Source organism: Pseudomyrmex gracilis, unplaced genomic scaffold (assembly GCF_002006095.1).
Source record: "Pseudomyrmex gracilis isolate BER0280 unplaced genomic scaffold, ASM200609v1 scaffold_134, whole genome shotgun sequence".
In the NCBI taxonomy this organism is placed as follows: domain Eukaryota; kingdom Metazoa; phylum Arthropoda; class Insecta; order Hymenoptera; family Formicidae; genus Pseudomyrmex; species Pseudomyrmex gracilis.
This window is the reverse complement of record NW_018020718.1, coordinates 293,785-308,798: the sequence shown is the minus strand read 5'-3', so window position 1 is coordinate 308,798 and position 15,014 is coordinate 293,785. Positions and strand designations below refer to the sequence as shown.

The 15,014-nt window shown below is 32.5% G+C and overlaps 1 protein-coding gene across 3 annotated transcripts in view; it reads right to left on the bottom strand.

Moving 5' to 3' along the window:
• Positions 1–15,014, bottom strand: part of LOC109856766 (protein eva-1 homolog C) — a 336,019-nt gene that overhangs the window by 136,038 nt on the left and 184,967 nt on the right. For 2 of the 3 annotated variants that reach the window (XM_020432398.1, XM_020432401.1), the window contains exon 2: positions 453–676. In XM_020432398.1, coding sequence (XP_020287987.1) covers positions 453–676 — 224 coding nt within the window. The remainder of the gene's footprint in view (positions 1–452; positions 677–15,014) is intronic. The other variant, XM_020432399.1, reaches the window with a different exon arrangement.

Here is a 15,014-nt window from a genome sequence, read left to right as displayed (position 1 = left end):
TTACATGTGTATGCATGCGTACATATATATATACACGTACAGTTTCCGCTCAACATCTTGGAAACGGCTCGTAAGACCTTATATATTGGTTTAACTTTCAACGAGCTTTAAAAATTGTTTGAATAATCATTTTTCTAAGAAAAGTTTTTTGTTTGTAATCAATCAATCGCTCGTGAAATAATCAAATAATGCAAAGGCCGATACGAGCAGCAAAATACAGGTTGGTCGTGTATAAAAAGCAAATTTGCCAACCTGTATTTTACTGCTCGTATCGGCCTTTGCATTATTTGGTTTTTTGTTTGTTATAATTGTTTTTCTTTAGTCAGTTGAAACGATGAATTAATGCATGTCTAATCGGCAGGAATTGTCTACACACTTAAGAATCGCGCGTGCTATTTGATCGATGTAACGCATCTACTTGCGCGGAATGAAAGAACTTTGTTCATACATACCTCTAGCGATTGCAGCGTTAGCTCCGGTATGATGCACGTGTGATTTGTCGGTCCGTTCCCTGTGATCGGGAGAAAGGAGGAGTTGCATCTGTTGCTGCCGTGAGTTCCATTGTTGTACGCGGCTTTTCCGACGGAGATGGTTGTGCCGGGCGGGCATTTCAGCGTCATCATTTCCTCTTCACACGCTGCGCGCTGATAAGTCTTCAGAGTGCCTGACAACAAGGCTATTCGGTAAAAAAAATACACAAAAAAAGACAAAAGAAAACAAGATTGCGTGATAAACGTCAGATCAAACAAACCAATTACGTCGAATTAAAACATAATAACATAATTGTTTCATATCGTTTGTGATTTTTAACAAGTAAACAATATCAAAATTAGAGTATTGCGTATGTTTTTGTTAGTAGTTAAAGTATAGCAAAATTAAATAATACACATAATGTTGAATGTTGAAATAAGCAAACAATGTATGATAATGAAGTTTGAATAATTAATTTTACACGAGAGAGAGAGAGAGAGAGAGAGAGAGAGAGAGAGAGAGAAAGAGAGAGATGAAAATTAATATCAAAAACAGATAGTGAGATGTAAATAACGAAAGGATGTTAACGGTAGTAATGCATAGAAAATAAAGGCGTACGGTGCATAATTGATGGACAGAAGAAAAGGCGTGACGAAGGGAAGTGGAAGTGGTTTGGATATCGAAGATCGATCGATGAGCCGTAATGGCGTCACCACCGCAGCAACGATCAATTTAAGGGGATTGTGTGAGAGTAATTAACGAGTGGATCAGCCGGGATTGGTTCGGCGAAGCGGATACAGGATGTATCAATAGCACAAATTCAGCCGCGAAAGCAGCGTGTCGTTTCGTTTACAGTCGATACGCGGTTTAACATAGCGGGGCGAGAAGCAGTCGACATTTGCGGAATTTAACGCGCGGAGATCGTTCGTGACGATGGAGTTTGCGGACAGAACCGCAGACGTTCCAGCATGTAAATGCAGATCCGCGTGATAATTTCGCGAGTGGCGGCCAATAAAGGGAGCAATATGGCCGCAGAAGTTTTCGAGGAAACAGCGAAGTGATTGTAACAGCAGCGCGCGACGAGAATTCGCGTATGAGATAATGCGCGATAAAACGTGAATATCCAGTTTGCAGCGTAATTTTCAGTACACGTGCGTTAATGAAAAGTCAAACATTGTTAGCAATTCAAGCGTTATTATAAAATTAGTTAAGGAAATGACAGGGAGAGGAAACAAAATGTCAAATAGAATAGCATCATCCACAAAATACAATATTTGCAAGCAACCGCAAAATAAATAAAGCAAATACGTGACACCGTCACCAGAGTGTGTTAATATGTCACCGCAGCCCAGCCGTCACCGCCGTAGCGTTGGAAGCGATGTCGTCACCATCACCAGAGTTATCAGGGATGAACGTGGCCAATCGATGTCCCGATGAACATGAAAAATAAAACAGACGAAGAAAGCTTGTTAGTTACATCGTGAGCAGTCACGTTCAAGATGTGGAATATGCAAATTCTTCAATATTTCCTAATGCCGGCAGGAGAAATTTTGCACGGAGGAGCAAAGTCGATAATTCACGCGGCGACGAAGGAACATCTGTCTGACCCGATATTGGTAGTTTCACTTGCGTCGAGGCGCCTGCGGTAACACGTTGGTAATGCGGCAGGATATGCTTTCCAATTTCGTTGAGTAAATTTGTAGAACCGAACAGGATCGAAACTATTTTGACTATTCGTACATACCCGCAATTGCGTCCCGGACTGTTGCGTTCTGAATTGAATCGATGCCAAAAATATAGAGAACGCTTGATTTTTCAGTCTTATTTAAATCTACAATATGCTATATCTTATATTGTATCTTCATATTAACTCTTCGTGAACAGACATGAGTCTCCGAGACCCACTCAAAAAGTTCAAACCGATGTCTCTAGTAAAAATTAGTTTCTTTTAACGCTTATATCTTCGAAACGAGAGATTTTTTCAATTTTTTAAATCAGAATTGTTTAAACTTTTAATTCAAAAAAAAAAAAAAAAAGAAAAAGAAAATATTAAAAAATATTGATTTTTCGCGGAGATATTCGATTTTAACGTCGCGTGTCTGTCCAACTAGTCGTCATTTTTTAAATCTGTCCACGAAAGGTTAAATATATTCGCCGTATTTTCAAATACGGCGCAGCCCCCTCCCCCCCCCCTACCTACACGCTTACAACGTGAAGAAAATGTCCATAATGTCGAAAAAAAAATTTATTTATGAAACTTTTTTGTTTGTAATTTTTTTATAAACAATGAGCGACGGCTAAAACCTTTTGCATGTCACTCAGGACAATGTCCTTGACAACATATGTGAAGCTCAAGTAGATCGGAGGTTGACCTGTTATTATCAATATTAATAACTTTTTAATAAACAACAAACTAAAATTTTTTGCATTTTTTTTACTCAGGACAATGTCCTTGATAACATATGTGAAGCTCAAGTTGATCGAAAGGTGGTCCGTTATTGTCAATATTTACCTCAATGTGTATAATAATCGTGCCTCGACGAATATATTATGCAATTCGCTGCATTTTCCATCAAAGACGTCCGCGATAATTGCAAAGACACGAGAATGTCGAGAAGCGGCGTGTCTCTCTCTCGACATGGTTAGTAGACATCGTCTTGGTAACGACCGCGTCCCGGCGTCTGGATTATATGCATAAAGCCGTGCGCAAAGAGTAATGCATACAAACGATTGTTGTACCGGCAATAACAAACCCAGAGTCCGCTATTACATTCCGTGGTCTTCGTAGCCCGCACGTTCGTAAATCAACGGCTGCGCGAACCATGCAAACTGCAAAGCCTCCGAACTGCACTAGGTAGCAGTTATTCGAAATCTTTGGGGGACCCGGCGCTATAACTCGACTACGTGATTGGAATGACCGAGTAATTCGATATTGCCCTCTTGATCTCCCCAAGAGTAAAGAATGCAGAAAGTTTCGTATCGCAATCTGATTAGATTTAATTGCCTAACTTGGTCAGTAATCCGTCGTTCCTCATTCTTACATACTCTGAATATCATTACTATTAAATACCATTTTGTTTTCGTTTCTGAATTAAAATAGCTCGGCCGTTCGCGCGATTTAAATGTAATCGCACAAGAAAAAAATAAAACTCTTGGAAAATTACAATTTTTTAAAACTTTGACGGAACTTTTAGAGACTCTATATTCATTGAGGTATAACATTTGTGTCACTTTTTTTGGTACATCTATGTATTGAGTTGTTTGGAAAAGTCGTGGCGTTTGCCAATAGGTGGCATTACCGTAACATGTTTGAAACATGTGCACGAGACATTGCGCAGATACTAAAAACATCGAACAGCACCGTATATCTCAGACAGCACACAACGTCCGTCGGATATTCAAATTTGGGCTATATTCAGTTCAAACGTTCATAAACATTATATGAATGTTTTAAAAATGTATATTATTAGACAGATAAAGTATATTTACATTTGGATTTTTAATGTTTATTTTACGCACGTATAGCCATAAAAGTTTTCTTTGGAAAATAAAAAATAAAATGTTTTTGGCATCGTACTTTGCATTAAAATTGCGCAACACTAATTAGGTGCTTGCAAAAGTAGTTCTTAAAGTCACAAATAGATGTTGTAGCAGCGACTTAGTAGTTGTTTCTTTTTAAATTACTTTTTAGTTTTTAAATATTGCCCATAGTACGGACTTCGATCAAAATCGATGATTGACAGTTTATTAGTTTCGAACAAAGCATCATGTTTAACGCAATTGAAGCAACAGATAAGAGATAAAATTTATCTCCTTGCATGTTTTACTACTTTACTCAAAATAAAACTTTTGTAACAACTAAAAACTGATTTGTGAAAGCTATGAAGAGAATGTGTTTACTGCTGTCTGTGAGATGTGGTTTAAAAATGGCGATTACGACGTCAACGATAAGCCACGTTCTGGTTGTCCAAACGAGATAGAGAACAACGAATTGGAGGCAGTACTCAACAAAAACTCGGTTTAAACATTGAAAACGCTTGCGGGCTAGCTTGGAGTTGATGAGTCAACATTATCCCGCTATTTGAGAGCAATTAATCAATAAAACAATGATTTTAATATTACACTGAAAAAACAGTTTTGTTGAGATAACAAAAATTTAAATCAAACCAAATAAAGTGTTTTGGAACCAAATTTTGGTAATCTCAACAAAACTGTTTTTTTTCAGTGTATATCAAGCTATTTGTAGCAACGACCAAGAACTCTAACCAGCTAAGACCGAGAACCACATTCGATTTCAAGTACATACCTCTAAGAAAAATAATCAAACGTTTTCTTCTAGTTTATGGTCGCCATATTGGACTATTTGATGAGCATCGGCTATTATATTCCCTCAAACCTATATAATTTTTGCGAACAAATATTTTTTAACAATTAAAAATGTATAAAACTTTTTCACTGAGTATTTTACTTGTCAGGCGATTGAATGTAATTTGATTGGATTCAAAGGTAAGAACCCTAATCACATTCAATTGTTCAGCAAGTAGATCAATTTTGTCTAGTTGAATTCGTTCAATGTTCACAACCTTTAACCAGATGTGAGTTAATCCACTGTGTAATCCACTTAAAATGAATAGGTTTGATATGTTCAGAAAAGTAACACTAGACATTTTTAAAACGTCTCAACCATGTAAGAATTAAAAATTTTTAGAATCTGAATATTTGAAACACGTACAAAACATCCAATAAGTTATGTTTTTCATACGCTTTTGAAATATTATTGTGCCATTCGGAGTAAACATTTACAGGAGCTAAATTATGTAAATAAGGTACAATAAGTCTTTAATTTTCACTTAACGTATTTTCCAAACAGTTCAATATAAATATATCAGAAAAATCTAGTGTATATTTCTATATTTGGTGTATATTTATATATTTATATGTGTGTACATTGTATTTATATGTATGTATTTATATATTTGTGGTACATGTACAGTAATTGCAATAAAATTACAACAAGCAATTTTATCGTATTATCAACTGAAGATGTCATTTGAAACATTGTTCATTTATAACTATTCGTTATCCTACAACTCCCTTACTTAATCAACATCTATTCAATGTTGCACATTTATGTATAAAGTAAACAAATGAAGAAATATACAAAAAAAATCCTACATAAAAAAATTTCTATATGTAAGATTACATTACTAAAAGTAAGATTACCGACAGATTCGCGCGAGCAACGCACAGATATGTACATACTCCGTGATTTATCTTCTATAATTATATTATAATATATAAAAGCTTGCTCTTCTCTTTCTCTCTTTTTCTCTCTCTTTCTCTATCTCTCAGGAAATTAAATGCCAGAATATCGTGGATTAATCAACTTTAATGATATGACATATTATTATGCTCGACAGAGATACGAGTGAGAAATATAAACATACAAATCGAAAAGCTAACATTATTAAAAATGCATTACTGGCGGCGTAAAAATAATCAAATAAAAACGGCCTGTTTGTATATTTACATACTATATAATTATTACGTGAAAAGATATATTAGTACGTATTTATATAGATTTATTCTGCGCAATTTACATACCATAACTATTTTGCTATAAATTTTAAAAACTAAACTCTACTATTTTCCACACGTACTAAAATGTGATATTTTATAGACAATAACGAGTTCCTAAAATTATTTAAGAGAGTATTGTTACACGCTAGCAAATTTTTGTTTAAAAAAAAATTTGTATATTTGTTGTAGGATAATAAACAAAAGAATAATAAACAAAAGGATAAAACTTAACTCTTATACATTTTTCAGTAAGAAGTACTTTTTTTCATTCACTTTCTTTTCACGTCAAATGTTTATGCTGTACTTAAGACGTTTAGGTATATATCGAATGTTGTTTCGACGAAACATTTGGTTTCGCTTTTGTCTTTACCCTCTTCCGAGAGCAAAAGAATATCGTGCTCACACTTTTATAGCGACAAGCTGTAGAATAACTCACGGCGGAAATAAATTGTTGTTCTGGTAACGGGCGAGCATTGCGGAAGTAGGACATGGAATGTTTATTCAGTTGCAACCTTACGAGCGCGACTTCCGCGCGGGAAACACATTATTTAAAAGGTCCATTTATCCTGCGAATCGTATATCGTGTATCGGATCGAGAGGAAGAGAGGACAAAAGCTGGAAAATAACTTGTAAATTCACAGCTTGATATGAATGCCACGCCTTCCTCTCGACTTTTCGCGAGTTTATTTTGTGCCGTATGATTCACTCTCAATCTGCTCAAGTATTTATTTTGTATTACACGATTCATGCTGTTATCCCTGTTTTCAACATCATCGTCTCTTATTTCGACTAAAGACAAATCATAATATTGTATTATATTGTTTGTTATTGTAAAATTGAGAAAAATTAATTAATAATTCAATAAAATTGATTTTTATTATAATACAGAAAATAAATATTTTCTTCGCAGCAAAACGATAATTTTGTTTGTTTTTAATTCAAAAGAAATGCAGAAAAGAGATTTTATGCATTCGATTTTAAGACAAACAACAATAATTTACTCATATATCTCGCTTCAAATTTCTTTTTTAGTTTTTTTCTATAATAAAAAATCTGTTTCGTTATAACAAGACACAAATAACACAACGTTTTGCGATAAAAGATTAACTCGAGTCGAACACACATACACACACGTAGAGATAGTTTGACTTAATTCGTCCGGCTGATCCACGGTTTCAAGTTCCTCGAAACGAAAGCTTACCAAAGGATTAAAGTATCGTTGCTCCGATGGAACGGATACCATGCAGCAGTTGTAAACATGCCGAGGTCCACCAAGAGAAGTTTGAGAATAATGATCGTACCGTTTCACGACAATCGCGAACAATTATAACAAACTATAGCAAAGTACAAAAATATATTGTAATAAAATATTGATAAAATATTGAAATAGCAAAATTGATTAGACACTACTAATTTAACTTTGTCTCTTGCGAAATGGGAGTCATTAATAAATATGTAATAATTTAAGGAACTCTGAGCGCGGAGTGGTAACGCGAGACGCCTTGTCCTTATCATTATTAATTGCGAGCGGTGCGCTTTCGTTACGCGGAAATACCTCATTTTGCAGCACCATTGTAACTACGATTATAATAACGTCCATTTGATTGCTGCACTAATTAAATTCTCCTAACTTTCATGACACACGCGAACGATTACATTTTGCAAGTACTGCGGCGCTCTCGTCTGGGACTTCTCTCTTGAATCTAATGGTACGCAAATACGCGTTTACGAAGCCGCATGAAGCAGAATTCACGACATTTCAGATTAATTTAATATGTAGCTGACAAAAGACCATAGCATCTGACAAACGCAGCGTGGAATTCAATCCCAATGACGATTATTTTCCCTGTTACGCGATTGTGAGACAAATTGCAAAATAATAGTTTATTTCAGTCAACAAAATAAAATTTGTAAATGTGTAAAATTTTATCAAAAACAAGTTCCTACGGTAGAGAGATTGTTTAAATCAAAATTATACATATTTCATAATTTTAATTATTAAATGTGTTATAATTTGCGATTTATCTGTAATATATAAAATTACAAAATGTGTAATATAAACTAATATACAGGGTGTTTGAAAAATTTTGACAAGATAAATGGATCAATCTGAACAAAAAAGTTATTTATTAGTTTACAAAATTTGCAATATTTATTGAGTTTTTAATTAATTAAAATAAATCAGTGAGACGTATATATAATTTTTAGTTGTATCGCCATGAAAACCAGCTAATCGTAAGAAACGATAAGTCATTTTTCTTTATAACTAAAACTCATACACGACAGAGTTCGGGGTATCGCTTCCCATGCGCTCGTTGGTTCATATTAATTAATTAATAACTCAATAAATACTGCTAAAATTTTGCAAACTGATACAAACAAATTATTTTATTGATATAGTCCAAACCACCTGGATTTTGAGCAAAATATTCTGATTGACTTTATATCTTTGATTTAAATAAAATATTTATTTGAGAATTATTGCTTTCATAATTATTATGAAAAATGAACACGTTTATATCTAATTGAGTAAGCTTTTTAGTGTATCCCAGGTTATTTTAAGATTAACTCGTAGAGTTGTTGGAAATTTTTTGATTATGACTCAAACCTGGAACGTTCGATAGGCATTCGTTTGATAGACAAGCGCTTTGTCATTCAACTACTGACTCTTACCGAGAGTTTATGTTAAACTAATATTTTAATATAAAGAGCTTCCAGCACATGTTTGTGCTATGATTGTAACGAATGCTAAAATTGATCAATCGTGATTTGTAAATCAAAGAATTGTTAAGTTATCGTAATACTTGCATCCGATCCGGCTTAAAAAAAGAGTATTTGTGTACTATAGGTTGTCATCAAATAAAATATTATTTGATTGAAACAAATTAATTTTAAACAATTGTAATGTTTTCATCAAACAATATGAAAATTTCCATCAACAAAATTAATGTTTGGTGATAAATGCCCGTATACCTCTCTTCTCTATCTAAGTTTAAAATATTGCAAAAAACACCTCGACCAAGAGTTGAACGTGGAACTTCTCGCTTTTATGCAATCGCACGGATTTTAAATTTCATTTCTGAACTCTTCGTTAATTTGTTAAAATTATTAAATTTACAGAAATCGTTCTCTTTGTGTAACTTTTTAATACAAAATGATTCAATTTACCTTCACGCTTCGGTTATGTCAAATGTTTTCAAACACCTTTTATATATGTAGGAATGTAAAATATAATACGTATGGATCTCTCTCTCTCTCTCTCTATATATATATATATATATATATATATATATATATATATAATCGATATGAATCTAATGTTTATCTCTTTGGGACAATCGCTTATATTGTAAATAGACGCGTTCAAGACTTTTTTTTATTGTTATTTCTCTCTTAGCATTTAATTCATTTCTGTGAACTTTTTATTTAGTGTTTGTCAAACGCTTTCAATTTGACGACTCTTTGCGCAAGAAAAGAAGGAATTTTGAAAAGACATATCAAAAGTTTCTTCGATGAAGCGATTTGCGAAAACAGTTAATTGACGCTAGATAGAGATTAATTTAAAATAAATACATTTATAAAAAGCATCTCAAAGACTAAAGTTTTTTAAACTTTAAAGTTTCTATCTCTTGCTTACTTTCTCTTATATGTATATGTACATGATATATGTATATATATATAATAAACAGATGACTGAATTAAATACATGCCGATGTCGATAATCGGATCGACAAATACGGGGGCTAACGGCCAGTCGAAATTTATAACCAGATTCGATCAATGTCCGTCCCGATTTCATCGTAACGGAAACCGGAAGACGTGCCGTTCGAGCTGCTTACGAGGCAGCTTGTACAAAGTCGACCCACACTCCCTCGTTCTGTGGAACAACTAAAATCTGGAAACGATGCCAACTTTTCAGAACCAGCTCAACCAGCTAGAGCAACGTAGTCGTTTCTTCTCCCTCTCTTTTTTCCTATATCTCTTTCTGTCTCTTTCTCTATTCTTGTCGCTATACGAGTGCAGCCACTCAGACGTTTAGCTTTTTGTGTTTTCACATAAAACGACAGCCACAAGTATCGGGTCGCAACTTTGCGAAAAACTGCGGCGGCAATAAAAAATAAATCGTATTACGAAAACTTTTTAGTACATGTAATCACATGCAAGTTTCGGGTTACACGAAATTTACCAACACCGTCTTCAATCGACGGCATGTTTACATCGATATAAACATTTCATCAACAATGTTTTGATCGATGTTTCGCAACTTCGACTAACGTTATGTGTTTTGCCGAAACTTTACATTCAATCGGTAAATATCGCTTTCATACGTAATAGTTGTAGTTTTGTTGTACATTTACTTCGATAAGCAATGAGTTCGTCGAGGATACAAGGAATAAATAGCTCCAATAATTGCAGAAATAGTACTTTCAAGTCGTAATAAAGCAAAACTTTGTATCGATGGTTTTGTGTATAAAAAGTTTTGTAACAGAGATGATTACTCGGTATGTAAAAAAAAAGTGGAAAAAGCAGTAATAATTTTTATGAATGCAGAGTACAGCAACTGCATTATATATAAACGGACAACACGATCTATACGCAAACGGGATCTTTCAAAGCATAATTATGCATTTGAAGCATCACTGAAATAATAAAAGATCTGAAGTAATAAAAGTTTGCAATAAAGTGAAAGAATTAAGCTAAGCTTGAAAATAAAAAAACCATGCAATATTGTTAGAAATGTAATTACAGAAGCAAGAAAAACCTATTCAACCATATTTATCAAGTAATAAGTGCTTGAACGAACAAATGTGTACGAAAGAAAAGTAATCCTAAAGAACCACAGAACATAGATGAATTGAATTTATCAGGAGAATTAAACACTGAACGGGAAACTATTTGTAAAAATTGTAGAAGAATTCTCACACTATATTATTTTATTTACAACAGACAGTACTTTACAAACTTTAGCTAAAACAAAGTTCTGGCTGATAAATGATACATTTATATTATTCTTACATTTTGGAAACAATCATATGTAATGATAAATGAAGAAAAAAATTCTATCATTGTTTCTTTAATTTATGTATTTTTATCATTCAAGAATCAAACAGTTTACTAGAAAATATAATTTCTGCTGCTTCTAAACATGACATATGCTTGAATTATGAATTTATTCTTTATTGATTTTGAAATTACAGCAATAAATGCAATAAAAGCAATATTTCATACTATACTGTAAAAGAATGTTTTTTCATTTATGTTAGGGCTTCTTAAACTTTTTCATTCGCCAATCCCCTTTTGCCGATAAACATTTTACGCGACCCTAAGTACATACATATGTAGGTATATAAAATAGATGTATGTAAAATAAATGTATGTACAATAAATAAATGTATATACAATAAATAAACAAATAAAACATTAACTGATAAGAGAAGTTTCATTTTAAACAGTTGTTTGTTAGATATACTTAAAATTTTATCACTTATTACTACTTATTAGGACAAAAACAAATTTTCATGTTAATAAGAGAGATGTACTTGTTTATTCTTCTATAAAGAGTTAAATCTCGTCTGAATATTTGATACTGCAGAACGCAGGACATCTTCAACGTTTTTCAGAATTGACTGATAAGGCCACATCCTGATAAAGAGTGCGAAAGATGAAAAATAAACAGTGAGAAAAAATGTACAAATGCTTCATTACTCTATTCTACATATCGTCACTCCCTACGTATAATCCCATAACTACAAAACGCAAATTTTAGAGGAGAGCAGTTTAAAAGTATAAAGCTTCATATGTTTCCCTATAGTTAGGGATCTTTCGGTTTCAAATTTGTACCTCATTTATGAATATTTTTTTTTAATATTTGGTGTCCATAAAGAACATGACTTTCTAAGTGTCATTATGCGATAAACTGAAAATCCCATATGTGACACTTATGTAATTATACGTAGAGAGTGACGATATTATAAGTAATATATACCTAACTGTAACATGATTTTTACTTTTAATTAAATATCTTAAAATATCTTAAATCAAAATGCTTGTTGTAATTATTTTCGGTTATTATTTGTATTTATTCGGTTAATATTCGAGAATTTGACAGATAACATTGTAAGTTGAAAAGATACTCTTTGCGAACACTTGTCAAAGTTTTCGCGATCCCCACAATTTCGTTACGCGACCTCCAAAGAAATCGTGGCCTACAGTTTAAAAAGTCTTGATTTATGTCATGCTTTGTATAGTAAAATACACAAAAGCACTTTAGTAAGACAATGTGGAACAGATTAAATATTTAGTTTGTTAATTAAACATACTCCTTTTCTGCATTTTTGAAGCCAACAGAAAATTCAGATGCTTTCAATAGTTAAAATATGTTCCCGGTTGAAGCTTATTGTTCATGGTTTAAACAATTTGTTTTGTACTTGGCAAAATGCAACTCTCTAGACATGGACATATATTAATTATCAGTCTTCCATCTTTCTCACTGGAAATGTGGTCAGTATATAACAATTATGTATTCGCCTTACCGAGAAGACAAAGTTGTGCTGAGTCATAACACTGACGTTGACAGTGTTTACTCGAAAAAAATGTTGGAACATTTACTTTTATACGTGATATTCAAAAGAAACAAAATATAGTTGAAAATATAGTTGGAAAAGAAAGAATTTTACGCGACGAATAACCACAACAACAAAAAAAGAATAAAAACATGTAAAGAATCTTACGAGATAGTGCAAACTACACAAGTTGCAAATTTCTTAAAACTCTTAGCTCATAATACTTCTGTGTAATGCGCAAACATTACGTTAAATATGTTCTTAAGCTGTAAAAATATATATTGTGTATTATAGAAATATGTAAATAATTATCTAATATTTAACTTTTTCCAATGTTATTATATTAATATGATAGGTGTAAGTTATTAACTAATTTTGTAAATCCTTACATTTATGTCCAACGCGATTTTTAATTAATTGAGACGTTGCAAAAAATCTTATATAAATTCATAAAGCTTTATTCAACATTCTATAAATTAAGTAAATAACATTAGTTTTGATATTATTTATATTTTTTTCTTTTTCTTTTTCTAAAAAATATGCCAAAGAATATCTCATTTTCAAAAATCAGACAGCAAATTTAGGTGTTTACACGATCAGGGTTAATAAAATTTATATTTATCCTTATAAAAAAAATTTACTCATATTCATATATTACATATATTTCACAATAATTCCTCTATTATTATTAGTTAATACTATAATCTGATAGTATAGAAAAAATTTTCAAAACTATAAAAAATATAAAAGTCTTACCAAAGATTCTAGACATTCTTGATAAAAACATAACATTGATCACAAAGTCGATTAAAATATTGCTGGAGAAATGTTTATGTCGGTGAAATTCCTGTAACCCAGTTTTTTCGTGCAAGTAATTTTATTTATTGTTCTTAGTTAAAAGAAAATATAAAGAAAATCTAACAATTTAACCAAAAATATCGCAATATTTTCTTAAAATTAACAAATTTAAAGAAAAAGTTTTGCATCACATCACTTACATGATTCATTTATAATGTGTATAATTTATCATTACTGATTCACTTCACCATCTTGTTCAATGGCTCATTTACAATATAAGTAGAAAATCATTTCAAACTTTATAAGCTTGGTTTGCGCATCGAGGGAAATCTGCGCGTGTAACGAGGCGGAATAAACCTTAACTTTTCTCTCGGCGAGGCTAAAAATGGATTCAAATTAGATAACGTAATAACATACTTTGCTCTCGTCGAACGGATCATTCTTTTCCGTACTCAGAATAATAAAAAGAACATTAATCTCCCGTCTTTTTCCTCAGATAAATAACTTGATGCATTCAATTTTGATAGACATATTGTTATTAGTATCTCTACACAGTAAAACATCGTGCGTCCACATGTTACAATTTTTTTGTGTTAGTTTTGATTATTACTTCAATATAAAATTAACTTTTCGCAGACAGACATGGATCTCTCAGACCCACTCAAAAATCGCGTATCGGCGTTTCTACTAGAAATTAGTTTTTTAAAAGCTTATATCTTTGAAAGTATTACAGATTTATTTAATTTGTTTTTTTGTTCTGATCGACACAAAATTGTTCGAACTTTGGATTCAAAAAAGTAAAATTGGAAAAATATTACTAAGTTTTCACGGATATATTCGATTTTAAAGTCGCGTAGGTCTCACAAACCTAGTCTGTTTGATACGTAGATCATTTTTGAAGTTTGTTCGCGAAGGGTTAACATATAACTGATATGTTATTATTTTTGTAACATTTTCATGTGTGTGTGTGTGTGTGTGTGTGTGTGTGTGTGTTAGACTAATAAACTTAATAACTTAACGTTTTGTGTGTTACTTATAATAATATTTCAAAACTGAAACATTATTATAAACCTTACTAACTCGAATCTAAAGGGAAGAACTAAAATCTTCGAGTTGTAGAGAGATTTCGACTTATCGAAGTCTTTTTTCCTTTCCGCGGAGCGAAAGGGAATGAACAAAATTTTTGTTTTATAGAGGTTTTCGAGTTATCGAGGTTTGACTGTGTATATGTATATATACGAATGCACGTCAGTAAACCACGCGCTTGGTGTGCGTAAGCGCTCCACGCGACTCACTGACGCCCGCCCGGCTAAAGATCGGCGCTGATTGGCTTGATTTATTCAATAATTATTCTTTTATTATGTGTAATAGAAAAAAAATAGTTCAGGACTTTTTGACTCAGTTTTACTCTTTCTATCTGCCTACGAGAGATTTTAAAGTAATTGTCGGACACCCTGTATATATATACAGGGTGTCCCAGAATTGGTTTAACATCTCTCGTAGGCAGGTAGAAGAAATAAAACTGAGTCGAAAAGTCCTATACCATTTTGCTAGATTCGCAATAGTTACCGAGATTTTAATTAACAAAGATCCGCGAATAAG